We start from the raw sequence: 20210 nt of genomic DNA on the forward strand, positions 1-20210 counted from the left end.
AAAAAGGACCAAAGTAGTATATGTTAAAATTAGAAACAAGATCCTATTGACTAGTAATTGCAACTGAATGTTTAAAGCTTAATTAATTATAGATGCAAAAGGAATTATGTTGTGAAATATAACGAAAACAGTGAGGATTGTGAGTTGAAATTTTTATTTACGTACTTTTTGTTATTAGAAAAGTATAGGGAAGGAAAAAAGCATTCTTCTTTATATTACCTTCTGCTCATTTTGTGTTCAGTAGTGCAATTGAAGCATTAATAAATATTTGAAAACTATCCAAACAGATCATTATAAACCTGCAATTTCCCATCGAGATTTGAACAGCAGAAATGTTCTTGTGAAAAATGATGGAACCTGCGTTATTAGTGACTTTGGGTTGTCCATGAAGCTGACTGGAAATAGACTGGTGCGCCCAGGGGAAGAAGATAATGCAGCCATTAGTGAGGTGAGTGCATACAAAGGGTACCACGCTGACATACTTTTAAAACATAATAAATTGAATTTAAAAACCTACTAAGTATTCAGGACAGTTGTCCTTATCCAATTATAGCATATTAGGAATTACAGAATTAAGATATACAGAAAACACTGCATGAAGTTCATCAATTCATTATGGAGATCACTGCCGGTCAACCTTATTTTTGTCAAGCATTAGGAGGAATACTGTTGACTGGGCTTCTCTGGTAGCTGAAATGGTAAAGCATACCTGCAATGCGGGAGACCTAGGTTTGATCCCTGGTTTGGGAAGATGCCCTGGAGGAAGGCATGGCAACCCACTCCAGTACTTTTGTCTGGAGAATCCCATGGACAGAGGAGCCTGGTGGGCTGCAGTCCATGGTGTCACAAAGAGTCAGACACGACTGAGCAACTAAGCACACACAAGCATAAGCACTATTGACTAGGATGACTAAATCACACCTTAATTATTTCAAGAGGGTTTTTTTTTTTTTTTAAGAAAAAATTGCTAAGATGAATTTTATTAAAATTAAAAACTTCTATGAAAGACAATATTAAGAAAATGAAAAAAACAACCCTCAAACTGGGAGAATATATTTGAAAAACACATATCTGATAAAGGACTTGTATCCAGAATATAAAAACTCTTAAAAATCAACAGCAAGAAGTCAAACAAGTCAATTAATAAATAGAAGATCTAAATAGAAACCTGACCAAAGACAGTATTTATATAGATAGATAGCAGATAAGCATGTGAAAGTTACTCAACATGATTTATGATTCGAGAACTGCAAATCAAAACAGGATGCCATTGCCTTTGAATGGTTTAAAAAAAACAATAATCTCAAATGCTGGAGACGGTGTGGGGCTACAGCAACCCACTCCTTGCTGGTAGGAATGCTAGATAGTATTCACTTTGGAAAACATAGTATTCCAGCAATCACACTCCTAGGTATATAGACCCTGTTGAGTTAACAATTTATATTCACACAAACACCTGCACATCAAGGTTCATAGCAGCTTTATTCATAATTGCCAAAAACTGGAAGCAACCAAGATGTTCTGAAAAGGGTATTTTATATTTTAAAAAATGAGGTCTAAAAAGGTTCAGTGCCATACTTAGGTTCAAATAAGCATATTGAGCTATTGTTGACCCGAATATAACTTCTAGCCTAATGTATGCCCTTCAGAATATGCTACATTATTTCCTGAAATATATAACACTCTTTTTTTTACCAGGTTGGCACAATCAGATATATGGCACCAGAAGTTCTGGAAGGAGCTGTGAACCTTAGGGACTGTGAATCAGCTTTGAAACAAGTAGATATGTATGCACTTGGACTAATTTATTGGGAGATATTTATGAGATGTACAGACCTCTTTCCAGGTGAGGGAATTGTCAAAATTAACGTACGTTTTGAAGTGAAGCAGTTACATCTTTCTTCTATCTATATTAAGTCTACTTTTATGTGTTTGTGCTTTCATTTAAACCTTAATTTCATTGCCATCTAGTGTTCAGAAATATTATTAGCAGAAAGATGTCAGTGGGAAAAACTTTTTAGAAAGAACTCCGGGTTTGCATCTGAGGGTGATTTAATTAATTGCTCATAATAGCTTACCTGTATTCAGTTTGGTCTCTGATGGCTTTAGCAGTTATCATTTCCTTCTGAGCATTTGTGAAGCTGCACTTCATAGTGTTTTCTGAATTGACTCAGTAAGGAATTAGAAGTAGTGAACTATCCATTGGATTATCTTTTTCTTCCTTGTTTAAAATTCTCCTTTTCTTCCTTTTTAAAAAAAATTTCCCTTCTCTTGTCTTCATGCCTTCATATCTGTCTTCCTTTCATGAAAGAACAACTCATTCAATGTAAATATTTATTTGAGGCTAACTTGAAATAGCAAAATGAGTATATATTTTTCTCCTTTTGTTTTGATTATATCAATGACATTGTGATATATTAATAAAAAATTATACTAATTACCAGTGTATTTACCAGTGCATTGCCCTCTTTTAGGTTGTATAAAAATAATTTGACATCAGTTCAGTCGCTCAGTTGTGTCCAACTCTTTGTGACCCCATGAATCGCAGCATACCAGGCCTCCCTGTTCATCACCACCTCCCGGAGTTTACCCAAACTCACATCCATTGAGTCGGTGATGCCATCCAGCCATCTCATCCTCTGTCGGCCCCTTCTCCTCCTGCCCCCAATCCCTCCCAGCATCAGGGTCTTTTCCAATGAGTCAACTCTTCACATGAGGTGGCCAAAGTATTGGAGTTTGAGCTTCAGCATCAGTCCTTCCAGTGAACACCCAGGACTGATCTTTAGGATGGACTGGTTGGATCTCCTTGCAGTCCAAGGGACTCTCAAGAGTCTTTTCCAATATAAGTGGTCTCTATATTGTAGGAATAACAGCATTAATAGCGTGGGGAAATGAAAAACAGTGAATTGACCCAGCATTGGACAAATGGAACTACTTAATAAAAACAGATTAGTAATGTGGTTGATTTTTTTGTTGCTGTTGTTTCAAAAATAGTGAGCATTTGGGCCTTCCATGGTGGTCCAGTGGTTAGGAATCTGTGCTTCTACTGCATGGGGCACAGGTTTGATCCATGGTTAGGGAAGTAAGATCCCACATGGCACACAGTGCGATTCCCCAGTCCCCAAAAAAGAGTAAACATTTATCCACAGCTTATAATTCTAAAATATGATGGAATAAATTAATAATTATTTAGATTACTGACAATTCACTCAGTTATTATTTAGAAGTATATTTTCCAATTAAATAGAAGTATTGGGTACTAGACAGCATATTAAAAAGCAGAGACATTACTTTGCCAACTAAGGTCCGTCTAGTCAAAGCTATGGTTTTTCCAGTAGTCATGTATGGATGTGAGAGTTGGAGTATAAAAAAAGCTGAGCACTGAAGAATTGATGCTTTTGAACTGTGGTGCTGGAGAAGACTATTGAGAGTCCCTTGGACTGCAAGGAGATCCAACCAGTCCATCCTAAAGGAAATCAGTCCTGAATATTCATTGGAAGGACTGATGCTGAAGCTGAAACTCTAATACTTTGGCCATCTGATGCAAAGAACTGACTCATTTGAAAAGACCCTGATGGTGGGAAAGATTGAAGGCGAGAGGAGAAGGGGACGACAGAGGATGAGATGGTAGGATGGCATCACCGACTCAATGGACATGAGTAAACTCCAGGAGTTGGTGAGGGACAGAGAGGCCTGGCCTGCTGCAGTCCATGGGATCGCAAAGAGTCGGACACGACTGAGCTCCTGAACTGACTCACTGATTGGGTACGCAAAGTGTTTTTCTGGAAATAGGAGTGATTACAGTAGTATCACATATTATTGCAACCTTATAAGTTTTAATTTCTATTATTAAAACTTCGGCCATAGTATTTTAAAAATCCTAGTCCAGAACTTTTGTTTTTTAGAAGCATGTGTGACTAAAATGACTCTTGTATCAGCTTAAGTTAGTACATTGCTATCAGCAATGTTTTTTTAAACAGTTACTACATTCAAAGAATAGCTATTGCTTTTGTACTGGTAAATTATAAAGTGCAATATCAAATGTTTGCACAGGAAAGGCAATTAAATCTTGTTTGCAGAATATTATTTTAATGGAGATATAAGATGAATTGAAATAATGTTAGAAAGAGTTTAAAAAAGGAAAAAGTGAGTGTTACTTTTAAATGTATACAGAATTTCAGTTTAGGAAGACAGAAAAAGTTCTGGACATGAACGCACAACTTTGTGAATGCACTTAGTGCCGCAGAACTGTATATTCAGAAATGGTTTAAATGGTAAATTTTATGTTATGTACATTTAACCCCAGTTTAAAATAAAAATAAAGGAAAACGAAGAGAGTTGTATTAAGATACCCTGTAATCTTAGATATGGAAATGGTGAAGAAGAAGTGTATGTAAGATAAAATGTAGAAAAGGACTACCATTTAATTTTTAAATACCATTTAAGTTATAGCAACATTTAATTTATCAAACAAAGACTATTACAAGTAGAGCTTTTATTAATAATGCATGAAACCCAAAATGATAATAATAAATTTTATTCCTTTTTTAAAAAAATTCACAGGTGAATCTGTACCAGAATACCAGATGGCTTTTCAGACAGAGGTTGGAAATCATCCCACTTTTGAAGATATGCAGGTTCTGGTGTCTAGGGAAAAACAGAGACCCAAGTTCCCAGAAGCTTGGAAAGAAAATAGCCTGGTAAGGAAAAACTAAATTATTAAAAAAGAGGACTTATGACTGAATACGTTTCAAATGTTGCCTGAAGCAAAAATAGATTGTTGATGGTAGTAGTTTTTAGAGTTGTCTAATGCCAAAAATCTAACTTACTTGATTTGTATGATGTTGTATATTTTCAAAGTTGGAGGTGTTTTAATTTGTTTTCTTCAAGTATAAAATACTCCTTAGAGAGACTAACTTATGCCTGCAGTTTGCCGCATTGGGTAACAGCTGGAATAATTAACATGATAATATTTCAAACATGATTGAAATTCCATTCCATTTATTCTCTTGAGAGTGGTACCAGAAATGTTAGTTCAGACATATATATTCACTGACTGATAGAAATTTAAACTGCACCAAAAAGAAACCAAAAGTACCATGTATAAATTCTGCTTATTAAAAATCAAGTTTACAATGCTGAAATATTTTCAGAGGCTCCTGCCATTTCAATAAATTGTTGCTACAATTCTAAAAGCATCTTAACAAACATTTGCATACAACAGATATATTCACACACTCTTATATATTTTTTTAATGTGAGTAGGATCATCTAATTATCCACTGTCATTTCTGAAGCTTGTTTTTTCACTGATTTTTCATGTCATTACATATATAGATTTATCACTTTCTGTCCATTTGGTCAGTATTTCATTATATGTCATAATTATTGAATTGCATGATAGTACCTTGTATTATTTTAAAAAACTTTTAGAAGAATTAAAATTATGCTTATATATGGTAAACAAAATCAAATTAAATGGAATGGCTAAAAGAGGAAATGGGAAAAGAAAAGACTTCTCCTGTCCTACCTTCAGAAGTAATTCATGTTAACAGTATTCTGAGGTTTTGTTTTTGTTTCTAAACTTTCTCTTCTGAAAGTTCCCATTATAACTTTAAATATTATGTTTATTCTTATTTATGTTGTCTCTGATTTATCCTCTCCTAATTTTACAATACTGTATTTGTATAATACAGTATAATAATTTAGTATAATACTGTATTAATTTCTATTTTTTATACAGATCTAAAATTTTTAATAAAATAAAAACATGGGAATTTTGTAGAATTATGGTTGTGTAAATGTCCTTGGCACAATGTACTATTGTGCTTGGACTCATAAATGAGGAAGTGAAAATCCTATGTTAGTCACTAGAAGCTACTGCCTTTTGAGGAATGATGTTTTAAAAGTCACCATCCCCTGGCTTTTCTGATTTTTTTGGTCCTAGGCTTACCTTCCCTCCTCCCCTCCCTCTCCCCTCCCCTTCCCTCTGCTGCTGCTGCTGCAGCGAAGTCACTTCAGACATGTCCGACTCTGTGCGACCCCATAGACGGCAGCCCACCAGGCTCCGCCGTCCCTGGGATTCTCCAGGCAAGAACACTGGAGTGGGTTGCCATTTCCTTCTCCAATGCATGAAAGTGAAAAGTGAAAGTGAAGTCGCTCAGTCGTGTCCGACTCTAGCAACCCCATGGACTGCAGCCCACCAGGCTCCTCCGTCCATGGGATTTTCTAGGCAAAAGTACTGGAGTAGGGTGCCATTGCCTTCTCCGGTAGGAACTGGGACAGATTTTTTTTAAAGAGGTCCTTGATGTCAGGTAAGAGGCTGAATCCTTTCCCAGGGTTCATTAGATGTGCCAGCCTCAAAACAGAGTATGCTTCAAAGAAAAATCTCTTTGTGAAATTTTATCTATTAAAATACAACTTCATCTTCCATAAATGGTTTTATTTCACCAGAGAAATTGGACTACTTATTCTAAAGTATCTTTTGGCAACCCTGCCATTATGGGATATGCACCATATGCATATTTTTCTGAAAACTTTTTACTCTCAATTTAGATGAGGTTGCTAAGTAAGAAATAAGTAATATTTGGTTCACTTCCAATAAATCCATTTAAATCTAATGTGCTACAGTCAATAGAACTGCTGCTTCTGTGCAATGACAATCTAGTACTAGAATTAAATAGCAAATACATAGTTTCTGTATGAAATATCCCCCCTTTCTATGAAGACATTTTGCTTCATAGTTGCATTGAAATTACAAAACATTTTTGTAGTAACAAAACTCAAAATCTTCTAAAAATTAATGAGTGTAAAAACCCACTTTAAAAACTGCCAGGGAACCAACCTAAACAGCATATTAAAAATCAGAGATATTATGTTACCAACAAAGGTCTGTATAATCAAAGCTATGGTTTTTTCAGTAGTCATGTATGGATGTGAGAGTTGGACTATAAAGAAAGCTGAGCACTGAAGAATTGATGCTTTTAAACTGTGATGTTGGAGAAGACTTGAGAGTCCCTTGGACTGCAAGGAGATCAACCAGTCCACCCTAAAGGAAATCAGTCCTGAATATTCATTGGAAGGACTGATGCTGAAGCTGAAACTCCAATACTGATGAAACTCCAACACACAACAGCTGATGTGAAGAGCTCACTCATTGGAAAAGACCCTGATACTGGGAAAGATTGAAGGCAGGAGGAAAAGGGGATGACAGAGGATGAGATGGTTGGATGGCATCACTTACTCAATGGACATGAGTTTGAGCCAGCTCTGAAATTGGTGATAGACAGGGAAGCCTGGGATACTGCAATCCATGGGGTCACAAAGAGTCAGACACGACTGAGCGACTGAACTGAAGTGAACTGAATTTTGAACTTACTGCAGATCATTAAGAAACCAATACACACACACAAAAAAAAAAAAAAAAAAAGCACCAATCATCATTATCAGAAGTTAAAAAAAAAAAAAAAAGAAACCAATACAATGTCATTCAGCTTATTTATTAATTCAGTTCAGTTCAGTCGCTCAATCGTGTCCAAGTCTTTGTGACCCCATGAATTTGCAGCAGGCCAGGCATCACCAACTCCCGGAGTTCACTCAAACTCACATCCATCGAGTCAGTGATGCCATCCAGCCATCTCATCCTCTGTTGTCCCCTTCTCCTCCTGCCCCCAATCCCTCCCAGCATCAGAGTCTTTTCCAATGAGTTTATTAGATTTAATGGTTATTGGATTTAATGAATTTATTCATTGCTGCTGCTGCTAAGTCACTTCGGTTGTGTCCGACTCTGTGCGACCCCATAGACAGCAGCCCTCCAGGCTCCCCTGTCCCTGGAATTCTCCAGGCAAGAACACTGGAGTGGGTTGCCATTTCCTTCTCCAATGCATGAAAGTGAAAAGCGAAAGTGAAGTCGTTCAGTCGTGTCCAACTCTTAGTGACCCCATGGACTGCAGCCTACCAGGCTCCTCCGTCCATGGGATTTTCCAGGCAAGAGTACTGGAGTGGGTTGCCATTGCCTTCTCTGAATTTATTCATTAACATTCACTAAATGAATCCTGTGTATTCTGTGCTTAATATAGAAAGCACTAGATACAGCCTCCACCTTTATAGAGCTCCCTCTTGTGTTAGATGAGAAAGTTAATGATTTTGACATAAATGCAGTCATTAAATGTTTTGATACGGGCTCTAGTCATGTCAAATGATGATATGATATATTTTATTAAATTGTCTACTGAAAAAGATCCTGATGCTGGGAAAGATTGAAGGCGGGAAGAGAAGGGGACCACAGAGGGTGAGATGGTTGGATGGCATCACCAACTCAGTGGACATGAGTTGGAGTAGGCTCTGGGAGTTGGTGATGGATAGAGAGAACTGGTGTCTGCAGTCCATGGGATCACAAAAAGTCAGAGAAGACTGAGTGACTGAACTGAAATGAACTGTGTATTTCAAGTGGCTTTTCTTGCTGCTGTCAAGATTCCCTTTTCTTCTTTGGCGTTTTATAATTTGATTATAATGTGTCTCAGTATGGAACTCTCCTTGAGTTCATTGAGTTTCTTGGATGTGTAGATTCATTTCTTTTACTAAATTTGGAAAGTTATTGAATTATTATTTCTTCAGATATTCTTTCTCCATTTTTTCTTCTGGGGCTGTCACTCATTTTGTGTATTTTGATGTGATTAATGGTGCCTCACAAGTCTTTTAGGCTCTATTCATTTTCTTCATTCTTTTTTTGTTTCTGCTTCTCAGACTAGGTAATTTTTATTTCCTATCTTCATGTTTAGTAATTCTTTTTTCTCTCTGCTCAAATCCTCAATTAACCAGTCTGGTGAATTCTTCATTTCAGTGTTTTTACTTTTGACCTCCCAAGTGTCTTTTTAACTCCTTTCTACAATTTTTATCTCTTAATTGCTATTCTCCATTTGTTGAGATGTTGTTCTCCCAGTTTCCTTTCATTCTTTATCCATGCTTTCTAGCTCTTTGAGCATATTTAAAGTCTTTGCCAGTAACTCCAATGTCTGTATTTCCTGTGGGATAGTTCTGTTCCTTTCTTCATTCCTGTGAATGGGGCATAGTTTCTTGTTTCTTCACATGCTTTGTAATTTTTTGTTTAAAATCACGTTTTGGATATCATTATGGACAAAAAGGAAACAAAAAAAGAAAAGACTCTCCGAGTCGTTGCAGATTGGCTTTGTCTTGGGGCCCTTTGTTAACACTTCACTTCCTGCTAGTACTGAGCTAAGACTTTTCATTGGCTGAGCCAGTCAGCTATGAAAGCTTGTGATCTTCTCTGAGCATGCATCCTGCTCTGAACTTGTGTGTGGATTTTTAGATTCTTCAGTATATGCAGAAGCTTTTCAATGCCCTTATTCCCCAAAGTTTCTCACACCCAGTTTTTCTTCCTTGACTTTCAGCATTTCTTTTGTGTGCCTCAACTATTACATTTTGCCCCAGGCTATAGCATTTGTTCTTTGGTCTTTCAATTTTTCCAAAGAATGTTCTGCACTTAGTCATAGCCACTTCCCTATGCTAAGAGAGTTCTGAGTTAGGTAGAACAAAGACAGGCCTATTGCATTGGATCTTCAAGGGAAGACATGTCAAAACAGACAGCATAATTCCCTTGGAAACAAGGTCACTCTGTTCCCTCTGGGAACAGGTGCCTGTTTTGGGAAAAACGGACTGCCATCTTCATACTTGCCATCACTCCAGGGGCAGCACTAAATTAAAACATGACAGAGTTCTCCTAGCCTGTTCAGTGACCTTTCTCCTTCCATTTATGTGTTTAAGTTGGTTGCTGTAAACATTTGACTAACATCCAGAGTTTCAATAAAGTTGATTATGATATTTGCGAAGTTTTCAGTGCTTTTCCTCCCAAAGTTCCTTGCTCTGCTTCGTTTTGACTAATGTCCTCATAGAATGAATTGGGAAATAACCTTCCTTGTTTGATTTTCTGGAAGAATTGTTAAGACTTGGCATTATTATTATTTTTTTTAATATTTGGTTGAATTCCTTCCTAAAGCCATCCAGACATGGAGGTTTTTTCGTGGGAAAGTTTTAAATACAAATTTACCCTCCAAATTGATGGCACTCCCAATAATAATATACAAGTGCCTGTTTTCCCATCACTAACACTAGGTGGTATGCAATTTTGTTTTTGTTAATGCGTTCAGTTCAGTTCAGTTCAGTCGCTCAGTTGTGTCCAACTCTTTGTGACCGCATGGACTGCAGCACACCAGCCTTCCCTGTCCATCACACGCTCCCGGAGCTTGCTCAGATTCATGTCCATTGAGTCAGTGATGCCATCCAACATCTCATCCTCTGTCATCCCCTTCTCCTGCCTTCAACCTTTCCCAGCATCAGGGTCTTTTCCAATGAGTCAGTTCTTTTCATCAGTTAATGTGTTAGGGAAAAATAAATCTTATTTTGATTTGCACCTAGTAAAAAATAAAGGCAGTATTTGAAAACAGGATCTTGATTGAGCTGGTACTAATACTACAAATTTGGAACTAATATTCTTAATTACTTCATTGTACTACCTCAACATGGTGAATAAGGTTGAGCATTTTAGCATATTTTAAAGGTGTTTGTTTTTCTTATTTGCACTTTATCTATATTCCTGTTATGGATTTACTATCACTTTTTAAATGTCTTATTACTGGCAAGCGTCATAGAAATAATTGATTCATCCAAGAAACAGCAAGAGATGCTGAAACCAATGGGTGAAAAGTTGAATGCAGAACAAGATATATACAGGAGCTTTGAGTATTCTCCCCCTCCCAAAACAGTGATTAATTATTAAAGGAAAAATGGAACTTTACAGGGAAGATACCTGGCAGACACCAGCTTAGTCATGTGGTTAAGGTTAAGTTCTTTAGTAATGGGACAAATAAAAAATGTGTACATGATAGGAAGAACAATGGGAAGAACAGCAATCTCTCATGTGATTTTCTGCCAAAGATGCAAACTTTGAATTTGATCAGGAGGAAATAATCAGATAAATTGAGGAACATTTTCAAAAGTAACTGGGCTACTTTTAGGTCTGCATAGTCTTTTAAAATGTCAAGATCATGAAAGAAAAGAAAAGAAAAGTACGTTTGAAATTATTTCAAAAGGAAAAGAAAAATTCCTCTCTTCATAACTTATGACGAGTTCATTTTTTCAAACCAATATTAAAAATCTACTAAGGTAAATATATAACTAGTTTTTAGAAGTATATTTATCATAAAAGTTAGTTATTCTTGAGTTTCTTGAGTTATCTTAAAATCCAAGTCATTTTTAAATTCATTAAATATAGTCTTTCCTCATTATTCACGAATTTCATATTTGGCATTCAACTACTTGCCAAAGTGCGTTTGTAATCCCCAAATCATTAGTCAGAACACTGTCCCAGTCATTTGTGTATGTGTGCAGAGCAGTGAAAAATTTGAGTTCAGATGTACATGTTCCCAACTGAAGGTCTAATAAGGCATTTGTGTTTCATCTCTTGTATTGTAAAAAAGTATCTTTTTTGCAATGTATTCACTGCCCTATTTTTCGCCTTTTTTTTTTTTTTTGCATTTTTTGTGATTTCACCATTTAAAATGGCCCTTAAGTATAACGCTGAACTCTTATGTGATATTCCTAAGCACAAGAAAGGTTTGATATTCCTTATGAAGAAAGGAAAACATGTTCTAGATAAACTCCATTAGGGCATGAAGTATAGTGCTGTGACCATGAGTACAAATTAATGAAGTGATTTTATTTATTTTTTTTAACTTTTTTTTGTATTGGAGTATAGCCAATTAACAATGTTGTGATAGTTCCAGGTGAACAGTGAAGGGACTCAGCCATACGTATACATAAACCCATTCTTCCTAAAACTCACCTCCCATTCAAGCTGCCACATAACATTGAACAGAGTTCCTGTTCATAACATTGAACAGAGTTCCAGCAGGTCCATGTTGGTTATCCATTTTAAATACAGCAGTGTGTATAGGCAACCATAAGTTGTTTTCTAAGTCTGTGAGTCTCTTTGTGTTTTGTAATTTCATTTGTATCATCTCTTTGTGGATACCACATATAAAGGATGTCATACCGTATTTCTCCTTTTCTATCTGACTTAAACTGATAATATATATTTTAAAAGGTGTCTTTAAACAGAAACACAAGTAAAACAAGATTATTTATTGATCAGTTGATGAAAATGTTATATTCAGAGACTCACAGGATTTCTTCTAGGATTAATGTTTCATCATTAATTCAGTGCACAGCAACTTTATAGAACATGACTGCTATTGATAACAGACTCAACCATACTTATAAACACCAAACTTTACCTCAGGGAGATGATACACTTGCTATTAAACTCAAGATTATCATTATATATTCTTCCGGTTCTTCCATATCTTAAGAAATAGGTAGATTTTTATTGCTTAATGAAAAGATTGTTGGTGTTTTATGTCTATTGTTCGTATTTTAATTTTTACTCAGTAGAGCCTGGAACATACTTTTAAATAGATTTCAAAACTCAAAGTAAAGTTGAGTCTTAAAAGATATAGTCTTTGATCTGTGTTCTGGGCAGGATTGGAGAATCAGCAGTACTGTACTGAGGCAGACAACTCAGAAGAGCCAGGGGAAAATGGTATTAAGGGTGGGCCATGGTGCATGTACACAGTGAGCCTGTATTCAGAAAGAACACTATCATGTTGCCCAGACAAACCTAGAGAGCATATTAAAAAGCAGAGACATTACTTTGCAAACATAGGTCCATTTAGTCAGAGCTATGGTTTTTCTGGTAGTCAGGTATGGATGTGAGAGTTGGACCTTAAAGAAGGCTGAGCACCCCAAAATTTATGCTTTTGTGAACTGTGGTGTTGGAGAAGACTCTTGAGAGTCCCTTGGATTGCAAGGAGATCCAACCAGTCAATCCTAAAGGAACTAAATCCTGAATATTCATCAGAAGGACTGATGCTGAAGTTGAAGCTCCAGTACTTTGGCCACTGGATAAAAAGAGCTGACTCATTAGAAAAGATCCTGATCCTGGGAAAGATTGAAGGCAGGAGGAAAAGGGGACAAGAGAAGACAAGATGGTTTGATGACATCATTGACTCAATGGACATGAATTTGAGCAAGTTCTGGGAGATGGTGAAGGACAGGGAACCCTGGTGTGCTGCAGTCCATGGGGTCGCAAAGAGTCGGATTCAGCGGAGTGAGTGAACAACAGCAACAACAGATGTTTCCCAGAGACCCAAGGTTCAAGTTGTTACAGAACACAAATTATTAGGAAACATTAAAAATGTTACCAAGATTCCTCACAGAAATTTTTAGCTTAAAATAGGCTTGCCAGATAAAATACTTTGATTTATGAATTGGCAAGAATATCCTACTCTAAAAAATGGTTTGTCCAATTATCTGAAACTAAAATTAAGTAAGTAGTATCCTATATTTTTACTTGTTAAATCTGGCAATCCTGGCCTTACTATTTTGAAAGTGTCTTGAAGACACAAGAAATGTACTGGCAGGTGAAGAGCTTGACACCTAATAAAAAAATCAGAGTACAAGTGTGAGTAAGAATTCTGGATGCCAGTCCATCAAAGTATATAAAGTCTGTCTTTTTAAAAGGGAGTTTGCATCAACTTTCTCCAAACCGAACACTGCTGTTCATTGCTGATATATATGAATGTTACAGAATAGGACTGATTTTGATACTACTAATGAAACTAGTTTAAATAAGAAGAAAGTGTCAGGCTTTTAAGATTTATGATTAGAATGAAGCACACTACTAGGAGTAAAGGAGGAAGAGGTTGCTTAGAGATTGAAGACAGTCTAGTGTCAAAATTTTTTAACTCATTTTTGAAGTAGAATTAGTGGCTCTTGATTGAAATAACAGTGCTGTGGATGCACAACAACATAAACACATGGCATTGAGGATACGTATGACTTGCTACAACTGCTTGCTCTTGTGGATAATTCTTCAATGTGTTCAATTAAAATTTTCTTACTGTACTTGTTCCTCACCTTTTGAGAATACGGCCCTTTACAAATCTCTGATGTCTTAAGATCTTTTATTATAGCTATATAAAATATTGGTTAAATAAAATTCATATTTTTTCTTTCACCTCATGTCACTAAAAAAATTCAGTTATATTTTGGTAAGAGACAGTGTTTGACATATACTTTATTACAGGCAGTGAGATCACTCAAGGAGACAATCGAAGACTGTTGGGACCAGGATGCAGAGGCTCGGCTTACTGCGCAGTGTGCTGAAGAGAGGATGGCTGAACTTATGATGATATGGGAAAGAAACAAGTCTGTGAGCCCAACAGTCAATCCAATGTCTACTGCTATGCAGAATGAGCGGTAAGACACTAAGAGTTTGGAATCCGTCTGTCAGAATTTAAATCTGATACTAGAGAACAGAAAATAAATACTATTAAAACAGTCTAAGCATATAGTGATTAACTGGTGCAGTCTAATGTCATAACTTTTGTTTCAGTATTCCTGTTCTTTTACTGAATATTCTTGTTTAGTGTAAGTGCAAGATGAAATCCATGGGTTTTTATATCTAACAATACAGTAAAAGATTAGTCTTTGTTAATGCACAAAGTTCCCTACAATAATAAAGGAAAAGCATTTTCATAGTTCCAAAAGTTTTATAAGCACTTCTGCGTACTATTTTGTCTTGATTATCCTTCGTGGTTGTTATTTCTTTTCCCCCTGGATTTTGTTTGTTTAAAGCAAATAGAACTGTGAACTTGCATATGTATCTAACCATTGCTTCACTGGAAACTAGGGTTTCCAGATGCCCTATCCAGTGGTCTTTCTTTATAGAATGCTGCTACTTTTACATGAAAGCAGTTCATAAGTCTTTTTTTTTTTTTTTTTTTTTTTTAATTTTGGTGAAATACATCTTCCAGTAGCTTTTTGGAGAAGAGTGTATGGGAGATAAATCTTTAGAAACTGAAAAAAATTTGTCTGTTTTCCACTCCCATTTTTTTGGGGTATAGTAATTTTAGAAAAAAATTCCATTCTGAAGGTATTGTTTTAGTGCTTTCCAACTTTAGTGTTGCTCTTGGTAAGTCTGATACTACTTTTTTTTTCCAACCATTAGATTTTTTAACAACCATTAGATTTTTATATAGTAATTCAAAACTTACAATGATCTTTATGAAGGGGTAGCAAATAATAAAGCACTACACATTTGCACATTACTTTAAAATTCTTTTAAAGTACTTTCATCTTTTTAATTTTATTTTACCCTCACAATAATACTACAAAGGGGAATAGGTATTTATTTATTTATTTTTTTTTTTTTAATTTTTTTTTTTTTTAAATTTTATTTTATTTTTAAACTTTACATAACTGTATTAGATTTGCCAAATATCAAAATGAATCCGCCACAGGTATACATGTGTCTCATCATGAACTTTATTTTATGAGACATTTCTTTATTAGAACTATGATTTTTTTTTTTAAGCTGTCTTTATTAGAACTTCTTAGAAGGGCTTTTAGAAAAAATTCTAAAACTTGAAACTTTTCAGACCATGTAATCTGTGTTTCTTCATTCTGTGTTTAGGGGATAAAGTCTTCCCACAAATTTTCATTTTATCTAAATAAAACATGTTAAAATTTTTCAGAGAAGGATTCAGAAAAGAAAGAGTAAGCAGGGAAAATTGAGATTAAAAAATAACTGAATTCTTGAATCATTTTCTTTGATATTTTCTGTTGTTCTAATTTTTCAAGAAAATTTGTATTCTGAACTGTGGATCCCACATTGGGTTTACACTGCTTGTGCTTGGACTGAATTACCTTCAGGGTATAAACCTTTATTTCTGTTATTAATATATCAGCAAGTTAAGGAAGATAGAAATTAGCATTTCTAAATATAAATTTCTCACCTTACAAATACCTTGAAGATAGTCTTCTGCTTCCATCACCCCTTATCTCTGTGTTTTCTGTGTGCTTTAGTATGCTATTTGTACGTCTCATAAGAGTCGGCTACTTTTACTTTAAGTGCTTTAACTTTCCTTAACTGGGAGGAGGAAATCCTTTTTTTTTTTTTTTTTTTTTTTTGATGCTTTCCTTTGCTGTGGCCATTTTTGCCTCCTGAGCCATTCAGTTCTACCCTTTACATGCTGCTTTTCGTGTCCTGTGACTTTGGAATTTTCCTTCAAATCGTAATTCATCTCACATTCATTCTACTCTAGGGTTCATTGTATTGACTCTTTCCCTCCATCCCTCTTGTGCAATACAAAAGCTTTTCTGTTCCTCCCCTTCCTGTCATTCGCCTCGTAACTTCAGCAGTTTTTCTTCATAGCAGTTTTCCTTTAGTTGTTGCTTTTCTCCTGTAATGCTTGTATCTGTTAATGTTCCCATTGTCTATATTTGATTGTTTATACTTGATTTTAAACTACCCTTCACTTTTATGTTATTTTTCTTTTCAGTTTTATTGAGATATAATTGACATGTAGCACTCTATAAATTTAACATGTATAGAATGATCATTTGACTTACATACATAAAATGATTATTACAATGTTTAGTGAATATTCATCATTCTCATATAGATACAAAATTAAGGAAATAGGTAAAAAACAGTTTTTTCCCTTGTAATGAGAACTCTTAGGATTTACTCTGTTAACAGTTTTCATTTTGTTTTTTGTTTGTTTTATTTTTTTGGCCATGTCAAGCAGTATGTGAGATCTAAGTTCCCCAATGAGGGATCAAACATGCATACCCTGCATTGGAAACTCAGAGTCTTAGCCACTGTGTCACCAGGGAACTCGGTCTTAACACCTTTCATATATAGCATAGAGTAGTGTTAATTGTTTGTATTCTGTATATTAGATCCCTAGTACTTATTTATCTTACAACTGAAAGACCTTTTGACTGCCTTCATCCCATTCCCCTTACCTGTTCCCCTCTGCCTGTGTTAACCACGGATCTTATTGCTTTTTCTGTGAGTTTTTAAAAAAAATACAATTAACCTACACATTATGTTAGTTTGTGTTATACAACATAGTGATTTGTTATTTCTGTACATTTCAAAATGATCACCAAGATAAGTCTAGTTATGGTATATCACCATACAAAGACATCACATAGTTATTTACTGTATTCCCCACAGTGTGCATTTCATACCTATGACTCATTTATTCTGAAAGTAGAATTTTATACCTCTTCGTCTCCTTCACCTGTTCCTTTTCTTCCCTCCAACCCCTTCTTCTCTGGCTCCTGCCTGTTTCTTCTCTGTATCCCTGCCTGTGTTTCTGTTTAGTTTTGTTTGTTCATTTGTTTGGTTTTTTAGATTCAACATAAAAGTAAAATCATATAGTATATTTGTTCACCTATCAGTGAACAATATCGGGTTGCTTAGGTATCTTGGCCTGGTTTTTATTTTTAAAAACATAACTAGATTACAGTATGCTGCCCCAAGAACCATCATTCTCAAGATGTGATAGTGACAGTGTAAAACCCTTGGTAAACTGGAGAGCCGTTCTGAGTCTTAGATTTTTTTTTTTTTTAATCTGAGTATCACATTCTGCCTTATACTCTAGGCTCTAGGACTTCCATTGATATGGCTCAGTCTCTACCTAGGAAGATATGTTCCTTTGCTAGAGTATGCCACTTAATGGAGCACTTTGGAACAGCCTAAAAGCTTGTGTTCTTTTTACCATTTGGAACTTAATTGGTAAAATATTTGTTGAGTAGCCACTGTGTATCTAGAATTACAGAAACACAAAAGACAAGTGTCTTGGTTCCTTCTTTCATGGACATTTATGTCTAATTGAGCAAATACACAATTCATAAAGACATATTTGCTAACATTACAAAACTATAGGGGAAATTTTTTTAAAATTAATAACTCTTATAAATAAAATAATGGGCATCTATAAAAATCATATAGATCCCCATCAGTTTTCTGATAGGCTTAAATGGCATTAAACTAGCCTGTAACAAATTATTAGTTAATATTTGTCAATACTGGATTAACATTTGGTTAGAATTTTTAAATAGCTTCAAGAATTAACGTGGGTTAGGAATAAAAGAGAGGGCAGTTTGTACTTTAAAAATCAGAGTTGTTAAACTTGAAGAGTCACTTTGTCATAAATGTATTCTCAATGTGACACTTTTTTCTTTCTTTAAGCAACCTGTCACACAATAGGCGTGTGCCAAAGATTGGCCCTTATCCAGATTATTCTTCTTCCTCATACATTGAAGATTCTATTCATCACACTGACAGCATTGTGAAGAACATTTCCTCTGAGCATTCGATGTCCAGCACACCTTTGACTATAGGGGAAAAGAACCGAAACTCAATTAATTATGAACGGCAGCAAGCACAAGCTCGAATCCCCAGCCCTGAAACAAGCGTCACCAGCTTGTCTACCAACACCACAACCACAAACACCACTGGCCTCACTCCAAGTACCGGCATGACCACTATATCCGAGGTGCCATACCCAGATGAAACAAGTCTGCATGCCACCAATGTTTCACAGCCAGTCGGACCAACCCCTGTCTGCTTACAACTGACCGAAGAAGACTTGGAGACCAACAAGCTGGACCCAAAAGAAGTCGATAAAAATCTCAAGGAAAGTTCTGATGAGAATCTCATGGAGCATTCTCTTAAACAATTCAGTGGGCCAGACCCACTGAGCAGTACCAGTTCTAGCTTGCTTTACCCACTTATAAAGCTTGCAGTTGAAGTGACTGGGCAGCAGGACTTCACACAGGCTGCAAATGGCCAAGCATGTTTAATTCCTGATGTCCCACCCGCTCAGATCTATCCTCTCCCCAAGCAACAGAACCTTCCTAAGAGACCTACTAGTTTGCCTTTAAACACCAAAAATTCGACAAAGGAGCCCAGGCTGAAATTTGGCAGCAAGCACAAATCAAACTTGAAACAAGTAGAAACTGGAGTTGCCAAGATGAATACAATCAATGCTGCAGAACCTCATATAGTGACAGTCACTATGAATGGTGTGGCAGGTAGAAATCACAGCGTTAATTCCCATACTGCCACTACTCAGTATGCCAATGGCGTAGTACCATCTGGCCAGACAGCTAACACAGTGGCACACAGAGCCCAAGAAATGCTGCAGAATCAGTTCATTGGTGAGGACACTCGGCTGAACATTAATTCTAGTCCTGATGAGCATGAACCTTTACTGAGACGAGAGCAGCAGGCTGGCCATGATGAAGGTGTTCTGGATCGTCTTGTGGACAGGAGAGAACGGCCCCTAGAAGGCGGCCGAACTAATTCCAACAACAACAACAGCAATCCATGTTCTGAGCAAGAAGTTCTCACACAGGGTGTTCCAAGCACAGTAGCAGACCCCGGACCATCAAAGCCTAGAAGAGCACAGAGGCCTAATTCTCTGGATCTTTCAGCCACCAATGTCCTTGATGGCAGCAGTTTGCAGTGTAAGTGGAGGGATTGTGTAAATGGAGGGATTTTGAGACCATTTAAATATACTTAGCTAGAAATAGATTATGTTTCAACTAGCAGTTATTTACTTTTACCACATTTGGTTGGATTTCAAAAGTAAAATTAGACATTTGTTTTTAAAAAGGTAATTTTTTTGCTGATAATTAAAAAGTCAATGTCACAATAATCAGAATAATTACCAACTTAATGTGTATCTTATGCAGCTTATAATGCAGCTCACGTACTTGCTGTACATAGTTAAGATTTTGTACTTGCTAGTTTAAAGCATCCGAGTAAAATGATAATCAATACAACTTTAGAAGCACTTTGTTGAGCATATTATACCTATTATATATGCATTTAGGCTTTATCAGACTAATCTTAATAAATCTGAAAAGTGCAAAGAAAATTCAGAAAAGTCACTGTAAAGAAACTACAAAGTTATTCTTGGTTTTTCATGTCAGTTTTTTCAGGAGCTGTGTGCCTGTAGCACTGTGCTATGGGGCCCTTAGCCACTTACACAAATAACTTGATGCTTGGTTTATGGCCCTTGAGGGATTATAACACAAGACAGGAGAGCTCACTAAAACAGTCATTATTGTACAAAATGATATTTCTTTTAGACTGATAGCAGTTATGAAGAAGTTGCATTTTATGTTTGTTGTCAAAGACTACAAAATGGGGTACTGGGATTAGATTGTCAAAAAATCAGTAGAATCTAGCCCCTTGCTTGAGTAGCTTGTATTGAAGAGTTGACATAAATTATAGCAAGGGTCCACATTTTTAAAATGTCTTGGCAGGTATG

General features: G+C 36.0%; 1 protein-coding gene across 2 annotated transcripts in view; it reads left to right on the plus strand.

The window, feature by feature from the left end:
- The window catches only part of BMPR2 (bone morphogenetic protein receptor type 2), a 156643-nt gene that overhangs the window by 128640 nt on the left and 7793 nt on the right, over positions 1 to 20210 (plus strand). For both annotated transcript variants that reach the window (XM_055573126.1, XM_055573125.1), the window contains 5 exons: positions 288 to 448; positions 1699 to 1846; positions 4564 to 4700; positions 14162 to 14334; positions 18122 to 19401. In XM_055573126.1, the coding sequence (XP_055429101.1) occupies positions 288 to 448; positions 1699 to 1846; positions 4564 to 4700; positions 14162 to 14334; positions 18122 to 19401 (1899 nt within the window). The remainder of the gene's footprint in view (positions 1 to 287; positions 449 to 1698; positions 1847 to 4563; positions 4701 to 14161; positions 14335 to 18121; positions 19402 to 20210) is intronic.

The sequence above is a fragment of the Bubalus kerabau genome, chromosome 3, assembly GCF_029407905.1.
Source record: "Bubalus kerabau isolate K-KA32 ecotype Philippines breed swamp buffalo chromosome 3, PCC_UOA_SB_1v2, whole genome shotgun sequence".
In the NCBI taxonomy this organism is placed as follows: Eukaryota; Metazoa; Chordata; class Mammalia; order Artiodactyla; family Bovidae; genus Bubalus; species Bubalus kerabau.